At 35.9% G+C, this 15,778-nt stretch overlaps 1 protein-coding gene across 6 annotated transcripts in view; it reads left to right on the top strand.

Moving 5' to 3' along the window:
- Positions 1 to 15,778, top strand: part of LOC135219424 (uncharacterized) — a 913,425-nt gene that overhangs the window by 496,101 nt on the left and 401,546 nt on the right. For all 6 annotated transcript variants that reach the window (XM_064256195.1, XM_064256199.1, XM_064256198.1 and 3 more), the window contains exon 4: positions 15,233 to 15,350. In XM_064256195.1, coding sequence (XP_064112265.1) covers positions 15,233 to 15,350 — 118 coding nt within the window. The remainder of the gene's footprint in view (positions 1 to 15,232; positions 15,351 to 15,778) is intronic.

Below are 15,778 nucleotides of genomic sequence, written 5' to 3'. Positions count from 1 at the left end.
CAACATTACGTTTTTTTAGCAACGGGTAGATCTCTTGACAGATTTGAGATATTCTGCTATTATGTATCTTTCAAAATTATAAATAGATAAATAAATAAATAAATACGGCCATTATGGTAGCTTTTACTAATTCCTGAATAAAATCCTTTATTTATAACTGTCTTGCTCAAGTTTAACCCTCAGATCCAGGGTGGCCATTTAGAATCTTAATAAAATATGTTGTAATCCAGATTTGTGTGAATTTGCAAATTATTTTAATAAGTCTGGAAACATTTTAAATCCTTATATCAAAGTGACCATAAAGCTGATTAACATCATCTACCCAATGCCAAAGAATAAATAAATAAATGCACAAATAAATAAATACATAGATAAATAAATACATAAATAAATAAACAAATAAACAAATACATAAATATATAACCATAACAAATAATTAAACAATTAATAACTAAGTAAATAAATAAGGTAAAATACATAATTAGACAGATATATAGATAGACAGGTAGATAGGTACATAACACGATAAAACCATCAACATCCTCTTCATCAACACAATCCAAATTTGATGGACTTTCTCGTGGCAACTCTTGGTCACAAATGAACATCTAGTCTTCAGTGTGTATATGTCATCAGGTGATTTGCCAGACTTCTTGGAGCTTTCAAGTTTTCGTAGTTCTCTCCTGACTGAACTACAAAGACAGTTGATTTTTTTTTTTTGTCACATCCTGCCTTGTGCACTTGAGGGTCAAGTTCTCTTAGTTTTGTGATTCCTCGATACCCATATTTCTTAAATTCTTATTAGAATAATCTTTAGATTTTACCTTCCACAGTGCTTGGTGTTTCCTATATATTTCTATGAAATCAACCATCATTTCTCTTTCTTTGTCTTTAACGGCGCACACATCACTCGTGTTGTGATTTTACTTGGAAATAGCAAAGTCTCTTTGTCAGTGAAGGAAATCGCTGCCTCAAACGATAGTTAACCGACCTCGAGAATTATTGAAATAAGTATGATGTTTGGAGACTGGTGCTTGTTCAGACGTTCAGACTTTAACACGAACCAGCAAGCTCCGCCCACAAAAGTCAGACCAGATCAGACATCCTTCCAACTCATTCAAACACGTTGGTCCAGCATGTTTACCCCTTTCACACGTTCAAACATACTCTCAAACATCATGTTGTCAAACATATTCATGAACATGTTTGACTGTGTGAAACTAAGAGAATTGGGAGAAGAGGAGGATCCTGAGAATAACTGTAGAGATACAGAACTCAACAGTCAACAAGGGACCCTGAGAGGTGTGGTTCAAGCGGCCATGGGCCACCATAAGGCCCGAGAGCCACAGGAGTTAGAGTGTGTGTGTGTGTTTTTCCGCAATAACTGAGTTTCGGTCAACAACACTTCTTTCCTTATCATGTATCTCTTTGCCTTCCTAAATTTGCATTTATGGTCAATGAGTATTGGCACCTTGACTCATCTTCAGTGAACTGACCACCAGGTTTCCATGTATTTAGCGAATTCATTGTACGAGTCTTATTATATCAATTGGTTAGCACTTAAGAACTCATAAAAGTCATTCATTACATGTGAAAACGACGTTTAAGTGAGCATACATTTGATGATTAGTTATTCATTATTTTTTCGTTAATGCTTGTGTGCACCCTTGATCTCACTTTGGTAGGTATAATAAACACTTTTTCCTGACCGAGATGGAAGTTGATAGAGCTTCGAGGGTTTGTTTCCCTGGCACATAACTGTTAAAATGAAGAGGTTATCTCAGCGCAGGTCTAATTCCGAATTTGAACTCGGGTGAGGTTTGCGTGACGAGGTCCACTCAAGATACTCGAGACTTGGCGTCAGCTGTCATGGCCGCTTTTATTTACGGCCGAAGCTTTCAGTTCTCGAGTTGGATCGCTCCGAGACTCTTGGGGTTCCTATTACGCACACCTATTCATAGACATAACTGCCTTTTCGGAGATTCCTTTTTGCAAAGATACATATGCACTGCAGATCCTGAGGTAGTCGTGCGTCATTTTGCGCATATTTTTATTGGGTTGCGTTTGGTGTTCCCAACATGGCCTCACCCACATTTATATGTGTGTGTATATATATATATATATATATATTATATATATATATTATATATATATATATATATAAGTGAATACCACAGGAAAATGATAAGCAGAAATCCAAGCGCTTTCGTCTTTACTAAGACATTGTCAAGGAACGAATGTCTTAGTAAAGACGAAAGCACATGGATTTCTGCCTATCATTTTCCTTTGGTATTCGCATATTTATGAAGTCACGTGCATATATATATATATATATATATATATATATATATATATATATATATATATATATATATATATACATATCTATATATATATATATAATGTATACACATTTAATGTACGCATATATGTGTGCTGAGTTTCTATCTTCTATGGTTTGCGTTTGTGTGCGCACGCTTGGCGTACGGCATCCATATATATATATATATATTTGCACCAGAAATGTTTCATAATTGAATGTTTTCAAGACTACGGAGGTGCCCCACTCATTCTCCCCCATTAACATAATTCAAGCTCAATGAAGCGAACCAGTGTTGAACTTTATTAGTGTTGTGCAATTCTTATGAATTAACTTGCGGTTTGGTGATGGCATTCCTATCATCCGGCCGGACGGGCCTTGTTTGGCCGAGGTTCTCTGTGGCTGCTGATATAAGGTGGCTCCCGTAGGGTTATCGTGGCAGTGTCTGGTTTAATTAGGTTATCTTGCCTCATCGGGATAACTTGCCTGGTAGGGAGAGACTCGGGGAGAGATACAAAGGTGCTCGCTTGCATCCACCGAGTTGAAAGAGAGAGAGAGAGAGAGAGAGATATCTGCATATATGCAGAAAGTTGAAGGAAATTGAGAGAGAGAGAGAGAGAGAGAGAGAGAGAGAGAGAGAGAGAGAGAGAGAGAGAGAGAGAAATGGTTTTTTATATATCCCCCAAAGTTATAGTTGTAACGATCTAACATGGTTCACTAAGGTAGTTCGTTTGCGTGTGAATTAGGTAAGTATATATATTGAGATATACGTAAAGAGAGAGAGAGAGAGAGAGAGAGAGATAGAGAGAGAGAGAGAGAGAGAGAGAGAGAGAGAGATTATACGTAAATTATTTTAAGCGAAGTTGAAAGTGTGGAAAAATAGATTGTAATGCAAAGAAGAACTGAGAAACGATTGGCCCACTTCACTTCAAGAGACTTGGTATTACTTCTTTCCTGTCCCATTGTACCACATTAAGTTTTGTATCACTCCTACAGGCCTCTCTCTCTCTCTCTCTCTCTCTCTCTCTCTCTCTCTCTCTCTCTCTCTCTCTCTCTCTCTCTGAAATTCATTATATTATGTAGAATTGAAATATGTGTTCAATGAGTCAGTTAATGACGACCTTGTTTTAATGTTTTAGATACTAAGAAGTGCAGGTTAGGAACTAATTATCATTTATTGCAACACCACACCCAGTGCCGATTATATTTTCTAACTTGATATTGTCACATTTTTACTTTTGGGAATTTGGTCATAAATGCCTCAAAGTTAGAAACTGGAAATTGCCAACGCAGCAGAACCTTCATGGGAGGAGGGGGAAAAAAGTCAAAAGCGAACGGCTTTGTTACTGCAGGAAAAATAAAAAATAAAACATTCCAGTTTACCTCCCTTAAAAAAAAAAGAAAAAAAAATTACTGCATTTAATATATTTGGGTGGGGCAGTCATCTCCTGGAGTTGAGTCCTAACGCATTCGGGTCAAGTGATTTTTATATTTGTTTAGTAATGAAATTATGACGAATATTCAAAGGGCAATAAATATCATTAATTGCTCTCCGCATTTTCGCTTTGAGTAAATCACAGTTTCGAAGACAGGCTTTGAAATTGGCAACCTGATAGGACCTTGAGGGAACACAAATACCAAAGTGCTACCTGTATCACTGCGGAAGTAAATTGGTTAAGAGATAGCCCTTAGCAGATAGTTATCATCATGGAGACTTTAAAGGAAAAAAAATTATTCCAGAAACAGCCGAAATTTCAGTGGATTTTTGCCGAGACTTCATATCTCTAAAACAAAAATACAAAATTATTGTTCTCTAGCCATTAATATTAATATCATTACCTGTTCTCAGAGGCAAGTTTTTGTGAGTGTGGTCATTTTATTAAGTGTATAATTGGTATTATTAAATACTTTAACATATTATTACGTCTTGCTTAATATTATGTCGAATACATTTTATGCGTTCTAACGACCTGTTTTGCATATGCAAGATATATGTATGCTTCAGCGGATGAACCATTAGCGCTAAATAATACTGAAACGTTTATATTAACCTGTTAGGAGCGGATGGCTCATTTATAGTTGCTTGGTGTAAAATATTGGTATTCTTTAGGGTGACGACCTTTTCTTTTTCTTATTTTCCCAAAGACTTTAGGCTGTATATAAATGCTCTTTTGCTGATGATATTCTGTCTAAGTGTTTATCTTTTATCGTAAAGTATTTACTCACCATATCGAGCAAGGTTGAAGCCACTCTCCCATGTAGCATTCCAAATATCTATATCCACCTGTGTTACGATTAAGTTAAAGTTTGGCAGGAGCTGTAGGGAGAGAGCCCATATTGTAATTATGGAAACCCCCCTCCCCGTCCTCTCTCTCTCTCTCTCTCTCTCTCTCTCTCTTCTCTCTCATTATGTTTCTCCACTTTGATACTCTGGGTCGAAGCCAATTTCAGTATATTTCTATGTTTGACACCATCATCTCTTACTCAAGTGCTCCGAATTTCACTTATTTCAACAGAATCCTCTCGTTCCATGGTACAAATTTGTCCAATTCTGCTTTCATTGTCAACTTTAATCAAAGCCATTTCCTATCTTATCTTTTTTTTACCGTGCTATTTTGCCATATTAAAATTCCTCTATTATTAAAATAACTTAAGTCCTCGTATACTTTCTCCCTTAATTTGTATAGATCTGCATTTCCATGGCCATCACATTCAGTAAGCAAAGATAAATCAGTGCAAAACTGTTATTAATAAATATCGTAATCTTTCTCATTAGAACACTCACCTGTTACTTGTAAATGTAAATGTTATGAATAATGCTTTATTATATTTTTGTGACATGGGGGTGATTTTGAATAAGATTTTTTAAGCTTGTGGGAATCTAGAACAGCAGTCAGGATTATTGTTCTAACGTTATCTAGTTTATGATTAAGAGTTTTTTTTTTTCTTATTCTCACTGAGAATGCTATGAAGGTATAAATATAAATATACTCACAACAAGTGCTTAAGGGAACTCGTTAGTATGTTTTAAGCAGGCAAAACGAGTAGAATAGAACAATCTTTTTGCTCTTACGAATATTACATCGCAGCTTCAGTCTTATCGTCTTGCTAAAAGGTCGTTAGGGCAGACTTGATGTTATGTTTAAGCTTTTAAACAGTTTTAAGCCACAGAATAAGAAAAAGTAATTGAAGCTAGACCTTGTCGACAAGATGGACATCACAACATTGAAAGACGAGAAGCAGAACTTATTGCGAAGATCTGATGAATGAAAGTTATACGCTATAAACCTTTTTTCAAATTTCGAGCTTCTTGTTTGTGTATATTTTCTTTATTTTTTTATTTTTTTTAAAGAGCGAACTACTAGGAAAAATTACATGTAGGAATAAAACTGATGTCACATTAACATATAAAAATAAGACGGTGCGTTACCAAAGGGAAGGTCTTCACATTACCTGATGTAATTTTGATTTGTTATGCTACCGGTCTGGCTTATTCTGTGATGTGGACTTGGTAGCACGTCTCAAACAGAATATCAGTTCTTGCCATTTTAGACTAAACTTCATTCGAGAGTTTATTCTTTTATTGTTTTACGTGAATTGTTTCAGTTTATGAAAATGACTCTTCAGATCCACATTTATGTTCTCCTAATTTATAAAATATTTATGAACTTTGCAGAATGGCCACTCATTGAAGAAAAAGTCAATTTTAGATAGAATCGAAACGTGCCGTAAGTTGTTGCTTAATGGATTCTTCAGGATTATACTGAATTACTGGTGTGATTTTACTTTGTAGTTCATTATACATAGCTAAAGTGGTTGTAATCATATTGGATTGTAAAGTTTTGTAAATTTTCTTTTTCTTTGCGGTTACAGATTAATGTCAAAATATCTCTTATGGTTTATTAAAGTATAAGCTTTTCTTTATTTGCAAGCACGTTGATGTTCACGTTTCAGTACGCTTGTTTATTAAAGCACCTTTCTGTTACTTATACTTTGGCTAGTAACATGTTGCTGATACTACGGCTGTTAACAGCGTTGCTGATAGTGGTGCTAGTAGCATTGTCGCTGCTGCCACTACTGCCGCACTGCTGTTTTGGCTGCTGCTTTTACTGCTACATTCCTTTATCGTAGTCATGACTGGCCGATGACCTTAGAGGACCTCCGACATAAAAGGAACATGTAGTTACCGCTGCTCCGTGTCGTTTCCAATATGTTAAACTCGCCAGTATTCCCAACACTCCAACGCTCTCTCTCTCTCTCTCTCTCTCTCTCTCTCTCTCTCTCTCCTCTCTCTGATGCGAGGCCATCATGTACATTTTGTTATTACGTAGCTAAAGGAGAAAATACAAAGAGAGGATTGCAGCCATGATGGAGAGTGACGCTCGCCATTTTTCATGCGGGAGAAATGATTTTTGATTGATTTTTAAAAAACGATTTTGGTGAAATATCGCGAAATTTCGATCGAGTAGGAGTGGTCCATTTGGGTCAGTTTGGAGGAAAGTGGGGGAAATACCGTAGAAAACTTAAAGGGTCTGTTGGAGCTTTTATTTCTTTAGATGATTGCAACGAAAACCTCTTCTTTCATAAATCGTCTACAGTAATTGTGTATAAGTAACCTTAAATGAAGTATAAACGTTATAAAACAAATATGCTAAGCAAAATGTATCGTATACTAAACGAGAAATATTCTTCACCTGTTTGTCTGCTGTCATGAAAGTCAGTTATATATTCATTGACTATGGATTTATTTTTCGCTATGAATAATACAAAAGATGTTAAGATACTAAAATGGTTTTTAAACAGGTAAAATTATCTAACTTCATAAGTATTAAAGTATAAATTAAATAAACAGGAACATTAGGAACACCTGATGGCCACTTATAAAATTAGCAATTTTGTACTTAGGAAAAATTAAGAAATAAATTAATTCAACATGAATATCCATTAAGCCTGAGAATGACTTGCAGCATCCTGTCTCCTGCGTTCAGGTTTTGCATTGCTCTTCAGATAAGATTCTCAGTGTGGCACTGTGCTATTTTCATAATCAGAGAGTTAACAGGGGCTAGGCCGTTGTCATATGTATCTAAATATATATATATATATATATAAATATATTATATAGATATAATATATATATGTATATATATATATATATATATATATATATTTATATATATGTTATATATATACGTATAATCCATAAAAAATCACCGTAGATGCACGTGACTTACTGATATAAGCGAATACCACAGGAAAATGAGAGAGACAAAGTCAATATCAAGCGCCTGGTATTCCCTTACAAACACACACACACACACACACACACACACATATATATTATATTATATATATATATATATATATATATATATATATATATATATTCGAAAACAAAATGTATCCAGATTTTTACAGAAACGTCAGAAATAAAGGGATAGGAGTATGCTTTGGATGTTCTTCGTCCTAAAATTCGTCAGTCTATGTACATTATATAATATATACTATATATTTATATAATTTTTTTTCTTACCGCCTCCAACGCCTCATGACACAAAGTAGGATGGAGATTGACGTGTACAATGTGTTCAACAGAGACGGAGCAACTTCCGGGAATTATTCATTTGATCACAGCTGAAGATAATTGAGCACCAAAGTTTACAACAAAGACGTTATTAGAGTGACATGTCTTCTCCAACAAGAAAAATGACTTGAAACCACATCCTTTTGAACGCGATTAATAGAGAAGTGCACCGGTGTGAAAAAGTCCGTCTTACAAGGGAAACTGCTTAGATGAATCGTATGTGTGTGTGTGTGTGTATATATATATATATATATATATATATATATATATATTAATATATACATATATATACGTGTATATATATACATATATATATATATTATATATATATATATATACACACACATACGATTCATCTAAGTAGTTTCCCTTGTAAGACGGACTTTTTCACAACCGTGCAGTGAAAACGTATATATAAGTATACGTATGTAAAAAATGAGAGAGAAAGAGAGAGAGTGTGGTAGCTCCATAAAGTTTTATCTTCCAGTAATTCATATTGAGGTTCGCATCCTCATAACCTTCTCCACCCGAGTTGTAAGGCGCTGCAATTGAAAAACTACCAATTATCTAACTCACTGTTAGGTTAACAGTGGTATTGCAGAATTTAACGGAACGCGTCCATGTCCCCCCGTTTAGTAAGCAGTTTCCCCTAATAAGAAATGGCTCCAGACAAAAGGAAGGCTACACTCATGGTCACTCTGAAAATGCTTTAGCAAGAATAACCACCCAGTGCAGAATACTTCTTGCTTATGTTAAGGTTCTTATGTATGCGTGTATATAATGGATTAACAAGTGAAAACGTGTTTCATTTTAACAGTTCTTCAGACTCGCGCCGTGAATGAGTGAATGAATAACTCCATCTAGAATTGCTGCTCTTGGTTTGCGTACAACTTAAATCTTCTCAGTGTGATTGATTGGTTTTTATCGTATTTCTTACGTACTAATGACGATCCCGGTAAGATAACTACGAGAGATGACGAGCGGGACCTAAGGGGACAACTTTGGAATCCGTTGTTGTTCCAAAAGTACGCCTTCTCTTTCAAGGGGAAATATTTTAGCCATTTGACTGAATAGTCTTCTACAATGCTATGATGTTGTACCATAGCAAGAAAGGCGTACTGTAGGATGTAGACATGTAGGCATTATCCGAAGATTACTTGGAGGTAATGCTAAGTAAAGGTAACCATGTTCTGTCCTGTTGCTAAAGCATTTCACCTGCAAATAGTTTATTCTCGTGTCCAAGAGAACCCTTACAAGAATATGTCTGAAGACAGCCACTTGATACATGCGCAGCACAAGTCTCCCCCACTTGGTACTGTCCATGCCCATTGCCCACATGGACACTCTCCAAGAGCGGTCTCCCGCTGGCAGAACTTTTAAAAGGTCAAGAGTATCGATAGACCGAGCTTCCTCAGCCCGATCACTTAGTTAAAATGTCGGGGGAGAGACACGACGACTTATTAAAATTATATTTTTGGGCTAGACCTGACCGGATCCGAGCGTAAAGCATTTATTCTTCTTCTTTACTATAGTAGGAGATGTGGCTTCTTTTATTGGAGCCAATGTACTTCTTGTTCCTGTTCTTCTTCTACTTCTTCTTCTTTTAAACTCCATGTAAATGAAAAACAAATATTTTTACGTTTTATCGGAGATGGTTGACGAATATTTTCTTGCACTTTGGTGTTCTTAGTAGAAGTCTAATTTTCTCTTCAAAATCTAGATATAAGGCATGTAACCTCTCTCTCTCTCTCTCTCTCTCTCTCTCTCTCTCTCTCTCTCTCTCTCTCTCTCTAGACCTGATTAAATTTTACGGCATCCCGTGACTCCTTGTGAGAGAGGTCACCGAAGAGGTCGGGGGAAGATCGCCAGGCAGCTTGGAGATGAACCCTCTCGCACGACCAGTCTGTGGATGCATCTATCGCCGGAGATTTCTTGATTTAGATGACGAACAATTATCCCTTTGCTGTTGCAAGTTACTCTTTATTAGAAGGAGTATCCTATGGAGATAGCACTACTTGTTTTATCCCTGTGAGACTGCTGAAGATTGCTTACAAGAGCTATTCCCTGTGTGGCATAGTAAATACTGTTCCTTGTTCTTCGCATAGTTAGATGAGGAGAGTAGTAATTGGACGCCAAGCTAGGAATGTCAATGAGGGAAGGAAAATGATTCTCTTCGGATATGTTGACGCCCTCTGACCTTTTTCCTTTAGTTGTCCGTTCGCCCTTTGGTCCCGGCTTATCAAGTATTTGAGGATGTACTTGGGGCGCTGAGGAAACTTAGCCGGCTGTTTTGTTATTATGATGTTTGTATTCGAAGTAAGTGCAGTTTTAGTGACCCTGTAGTATATATATATATATATATATATATATTATATATATATATATATATATATATATATATATGTATGTATGTACGTATGTATGTATGTGTATACACACACACACACACACACACACATATATATATATATATATATATATATATATATATATATATATATATATATATATATGTATGTATGTATGTATGTATTAGTGCAAAAGAAATCACCGTCACATTTCATTACTTACATGATGGGGTAAGGATGAAGGAAGACCTTGTGCAGAAAACCTATATAGCCTCACCCCCTTCATACCTACTCTGAAGGCTCATCAGCAGGATGTCAGCCCCCTTGGTGCCCTGCTTCGTTGCCTCATATTTTGAGTCAGTCTGCCGCTGCTTGATATTTAACGCCTTCAATTCCAACACCTTTGCCAGTCTTCTGAGCACATTTTAGATCTTTGTATTTTCTACCTGTAGACCACCGGAAACATTCTGATCCATATTTACAGCTATAATAATCTTTTCACCACGTTCTTGCCATACACCCTTCCTATTCAAGCCTTGACTTAATATTATAAGGTCGATGAGAGTTTTAACCGTATAGTCTTAAGTATACCAAAATTCTTGAAACGATAGGGATGTAAGAAAGATATCCCACAAGTTATCAGCACTGTGAAAGGTTATTCATGTACTTATATTCAGAAAGAACTCTGTATGTGTTTCATGAAATTGATGGTGTTACTTTTCTTGCGTGAAGACTATTTTTCTTGCGAAGTTTGCCGGTACAGTTTGGTAGACTAATGGTTCTTGCATCATTTCACCTTATTCCGCAGCAGTGCCGCAGAAGGTTTAAAATTGTATCGTTTGAATTGCAGAGACTGCTAGTGAAAACTGAAATAATGTTAATAATATGTTATGATTTATCAAGCTATCAAGGCTGGGTGTCCAAAATCTTTTAAAGGTGTTGTGTGCATAATACAGCCAATGAATGGAGTGAACATAAGACTAGTTGCAGATGGTTTCAAATTATCTGAGTCAAATGCACTTTTGAGTGTGGATTATGAGAGCCTTCAAATGAAGAGCCTCATGATTGTATGGTTGGCTTCCACTTGATGTTAGAATGACAGACGAGAAAAGGCTATTATTTTGTGATTGTTATGTTTAGTATGAATTTGGCAGTTAGTTTGGTCATTGGTCATAGCTAATCTTCCCATTTTGTTTCGGCAGTTGTTACATGGATAGTTTGGTATGCAGTGCACACTAAATGCCATGAATGATGTCACCAAATGCCATAGGAAATTGTAATATGCACATCAGTAGACTGCCATGGCTATTGGACACTAAAATCAGCGTTGCTATATGAAACAGAATGCCGATCGTGTCAGTAAGCGCAATTATTTAGTTTCAGATTTTTTTTATATGCCGTTCAAGAAACGTGCCTGGAAAATGGTAAATGAGTGTGATGTGACTTATTTACATGTTGTCATTTCAGGCTCCAGTGGTTATTTCTACGTAACATTTTATACATACGTGCTTCACAGGTATGTATAAAATGTTACAGTATATAGGAGAGCAGGTATGTATAAAATGTTACAGTATATAGGAGAGTGTCTTTTTTTCGCAAGAGACACTTTTTCTTAGCCGGGTGGGAGACGACGTATAGTTCACACCTGAACGTCTTTTGTGTTAAACCGGAAGAGGAAGGACGAATGGGCGGGTTTCCAAATAACTCGGTACTCCCATAGTTGAATCTAAACCTCTACACTTGAGTGTTTATCTCTTTGTCAAATGTATTCACTTTTATACACTTCGTCAGATGTATATCATGAAGACAGAACTGCTTCGACGAGATAATTTTCAGTGTTGTCGTGAAACCATTTGTAAGATATACATACGTATCTATTGTTACAGTATATTTGTCTAGCTTTACGGATTTTACACTTTGAGCCAACGTCTTTCTTTCAAAGCCTCCTACATCTCTTAAACAAGAAGTTTATGGTCCTGTGAGAGAGGCGATTCCTCCAGAGAGCCTCTTACATATATAAACCCGACCCATACTATGGTAATAGGAATGCGCTACGGACGTTTTAAGTGTCATCCCTATATGGAGTGTCTTTAGTTATATCAAAACTATAAATGTCATATATATTCTGAATTATAGTATAAGGGCTAGAGCATGAAGGATTCACAGGATGAATTATATTTTGTTCTTGGTCTTTCTTGTGAAGTGTGATATGATCTGGGGAAAAATGGCCTACACTTGAGTGTTATTTTGAAATGATGCGAAATTGAATACGTTAATTTAAGAACTTTATCTGCGATTCTATATATGTAGATATATATATAGATAATATATAAATATATATATAGATATATATATATAAATTATTAAATATATATAATTACATATACCTATTTATATGTGTAAGTATGCATGTATGTAATATAAGTAATGTATATACAATATATATGCCATTTGTTTCAGTGAGAGGGGTTGGTTCCTGTTTGGACTTTTCAGTTAAGTATGGGCTCACCATTTTAAATGGGTATTATTCCTTAATGGGATTTCCAGCTTAGTTTGGTAGGATTCCTGGATGGGCTTTTCATTTAAAGCCTCTGCTCCTGGATGGTATTTTCACTTAAGATGGTAGAGTCCTGAATGTGCTTTTCATTCCAGGGGGTATAGCTCCCTGGATTGCCTTTTAATTCGAGAGGATGTCCTGAATGTGCTTTTCATTCAAGGGGGTTTGGCCCCCTTGGATTGACTTTTCATTCAAGGGGGTTTGGCCCCCTTGGATTGACTTTTCATTCAAGGGGGTTTGGCCCCCTTGGATTGACTTTTCATTCAAGGGGGTTTGACCCTCCCTGGATTGGCTTTTCATTTGAGAGGGTAGAGTCCTGAATAGGCTTTTCATTCAAGGGGGTTTGACCCCCTGGATTGGCTTTACATTTGAGAGGGTAGAGTCCTGAATGGTTTTATTCAAGTGTGCTCTGGATTGGCTTTTAATTGTTAGAGGGTAGAGTCCTGAATGGGCTTTTCATTCAAGGGGTTTGGCCCCCCTGGATTGGCTTTTCATTTGTGAGGGTAGGGTCCTAAATGGGCTTTAACATTTAGTGGCGTTGTGACCGTAATATGTAACTTTGTGGTTCGTTTTATGTATTTTGAGATTATGTTGCTAGTGCCATGACTTCTGACACTCCAGCTGGAACCCGTTATAGTCGATCAGGCGCAAAATACATCTCATCGTTTTGGTTAATTAAGCGCACTGAGGTTAATGGGATGTTCCCAAAACTTTATACATATATGTTTTATTTGAATATATATATATATACATATATATGTGTGGTATATATATATATATATTATATATACACACATATATATACATATATGTATACGTGAATAATTATCAAACCGAACCGTGATTCATTTATATATCATTCGAGCTACAAATGTCCTTTAATATCTAAATTCACTCTACCTCGGAATTGATATATTTTCATATATGTACCGAAGGGGAATTTTTTAGTTGACAATAATTTCGTCCCCCCATGGGATCGAACCACCGTCCAAGTGGACGGGGACGAAATCAGGACAGACAGCGACGCTATCCAATCAGCCAACAGAGGGGGGACGAAATTATTATCAACTAAAAAATTCCCCTTCGGTACATATATGAAAATATATCAATTCCGAGGTAGAGTGAATTTAGATATTAAAGGACATTTGTAGCTCGAATGATATGTATACGTGTGTGCATGTTTATATGTATGTATATATATGTATATACATGTATGTATGTATGTGTGCATGTATGTATGTATACATGCACACACATATATGTATGCATTCACACATTTATATTTTTTAACGCTTGGAAAGCGTTATCAGTTATTTCGTTGCATACGCGCACACATACTAACACGCGCGCGCGCACGCACACACCCACCCACACACACACACACACACATATATATATGTGTGTGTGTTTGTGTGTGTGTATGTATGTGTGTATGCATGTTACGAGGAGTTACAAAGATTAGGATGTCTCAAAGACTTTTTAGTTCATCCGAGGAGACATCATGTGTTCACTTATCTTTAGGAGCAGGTTTTAATGTTCATTCACAGTGTCCTAATGATTTTGTCTAGCTTTCTTTCTTTTAATATATGTATATACTATATATAAATTGTGTATGTGTATGATTTTATTTGTGCTCAGAAACGGTAAATTGCCTGTATTAACGGGTGTGTAATCAGTTACCTTAAAATAAGTTATATAAAGAGGGCAGTTACTTGACATATTTTGCTTATGAACTTGAAATCACTATTAATAATGTGTTTTCAACTTGATGGTTTGTTGTATTTAGTCAAGAATATTCTTATCTTGAAGAGGTTTATCTATGGTGCATCACTATGCCGTGACCGGAGATGATGAGTTAAAAGCCCCTATAATGATTATGATAATGTATATTTTTCCAAAATACAAAAAGGCTGAAAGACTGGGAGGTTCAACGGTCCTCTTCAGGCCCTTGCTGAAGAGGACCGTTGTGCGAACGATGAAAGCTTCCTGTCTTTTACCCTTTTTCTATTTTGGAAAAATGTACATTATCATATATATATATATATATATATAATATATATATATATATATATAGATATATCTATATATATATATATATATATATATATATAATAAGGTTTTTTTTTTTTTTTTTTTTTTTTTTTTTTTTTTTTTTTAATAACTCAGTGAAGAACTTTATGTTGAACTGAAATCTCTCTTTACATTTTCGGTATAATTTTCAGACGGTAAGTGCCATATTAGTCTGTCTACTGAGCGTGGAATCTGTAAAACTTTTAATTTTCTTGATCAGACTTGGGAATATTTAATATCTTGATATTAGGAATTTAGTGTAGAATTGTGTGTTCTTTTTATGGGTAAATTTGTGGAAGTATAGTGCTCATAATGTGTCTGGAGCTGCTTTAAGAGAATTGAGTCTTCTTTTGCAGTGGTGGAAGACGACGTCGTACCTGACGAGGAGGTCAGTGGTAGTCGGAGAAGGAAAGCCTCCCGTCGCTCCAAGAAGAGAAATAGGAAGAATAAGCAGCGAAGGCCTCCATCCCGAAGGTAATGTGACAAGGACCTACCTCTCCCCTGCACCACCTTCCCCTCTCCTTATTCCATACTCCCTGTATGCCCCTCCCGCACTCTAACCTCCAGCAGTGCCACAATCTTTATTCCAAGGTCTTCACCAGTTTTGAAGTTGCGTTTTCTTTGCTTGGGGTACATTCACATACACTTTCCTTATTTTCTTATTTTAATGTTGCCTTATTTTCAAAAGTTAAATTTTGTTATTGACCTTTCATTTTTTGCTGAATGCCATTCAGTGAATGCATTGACCTCGTTTGTCATGTACTTTATAGTGTGTCTATTTAATTTCTACTGTTTTCTTTTTTCTGTTGACAATTACTGTATTCTTTATTTCGAAAAGCTCTTGCGTAAGTTCACGTCCTTTCAGCTTGCCCTATAAAACAAAGCTCATCAATAATAATACT

The sequence above is a fragment of the Macrobrachium nipponense genome, chromosome 1 (assembly GCF_015104395.2).
Source record: "Macrobrachium nipponense isolate FS-2020 chromosome 1, ASM1510439v2, whole genome shotgun sequence".
NCBI lineage: Eukaryota > Metazoa > Arthropoda > Malacostraca > Decapoda > Palaemonidae > Macrobrachium > Macrobrachium nipponense.
This window is presented reverse-complemented; position numbering and strand designations above follow the sequence as displayed.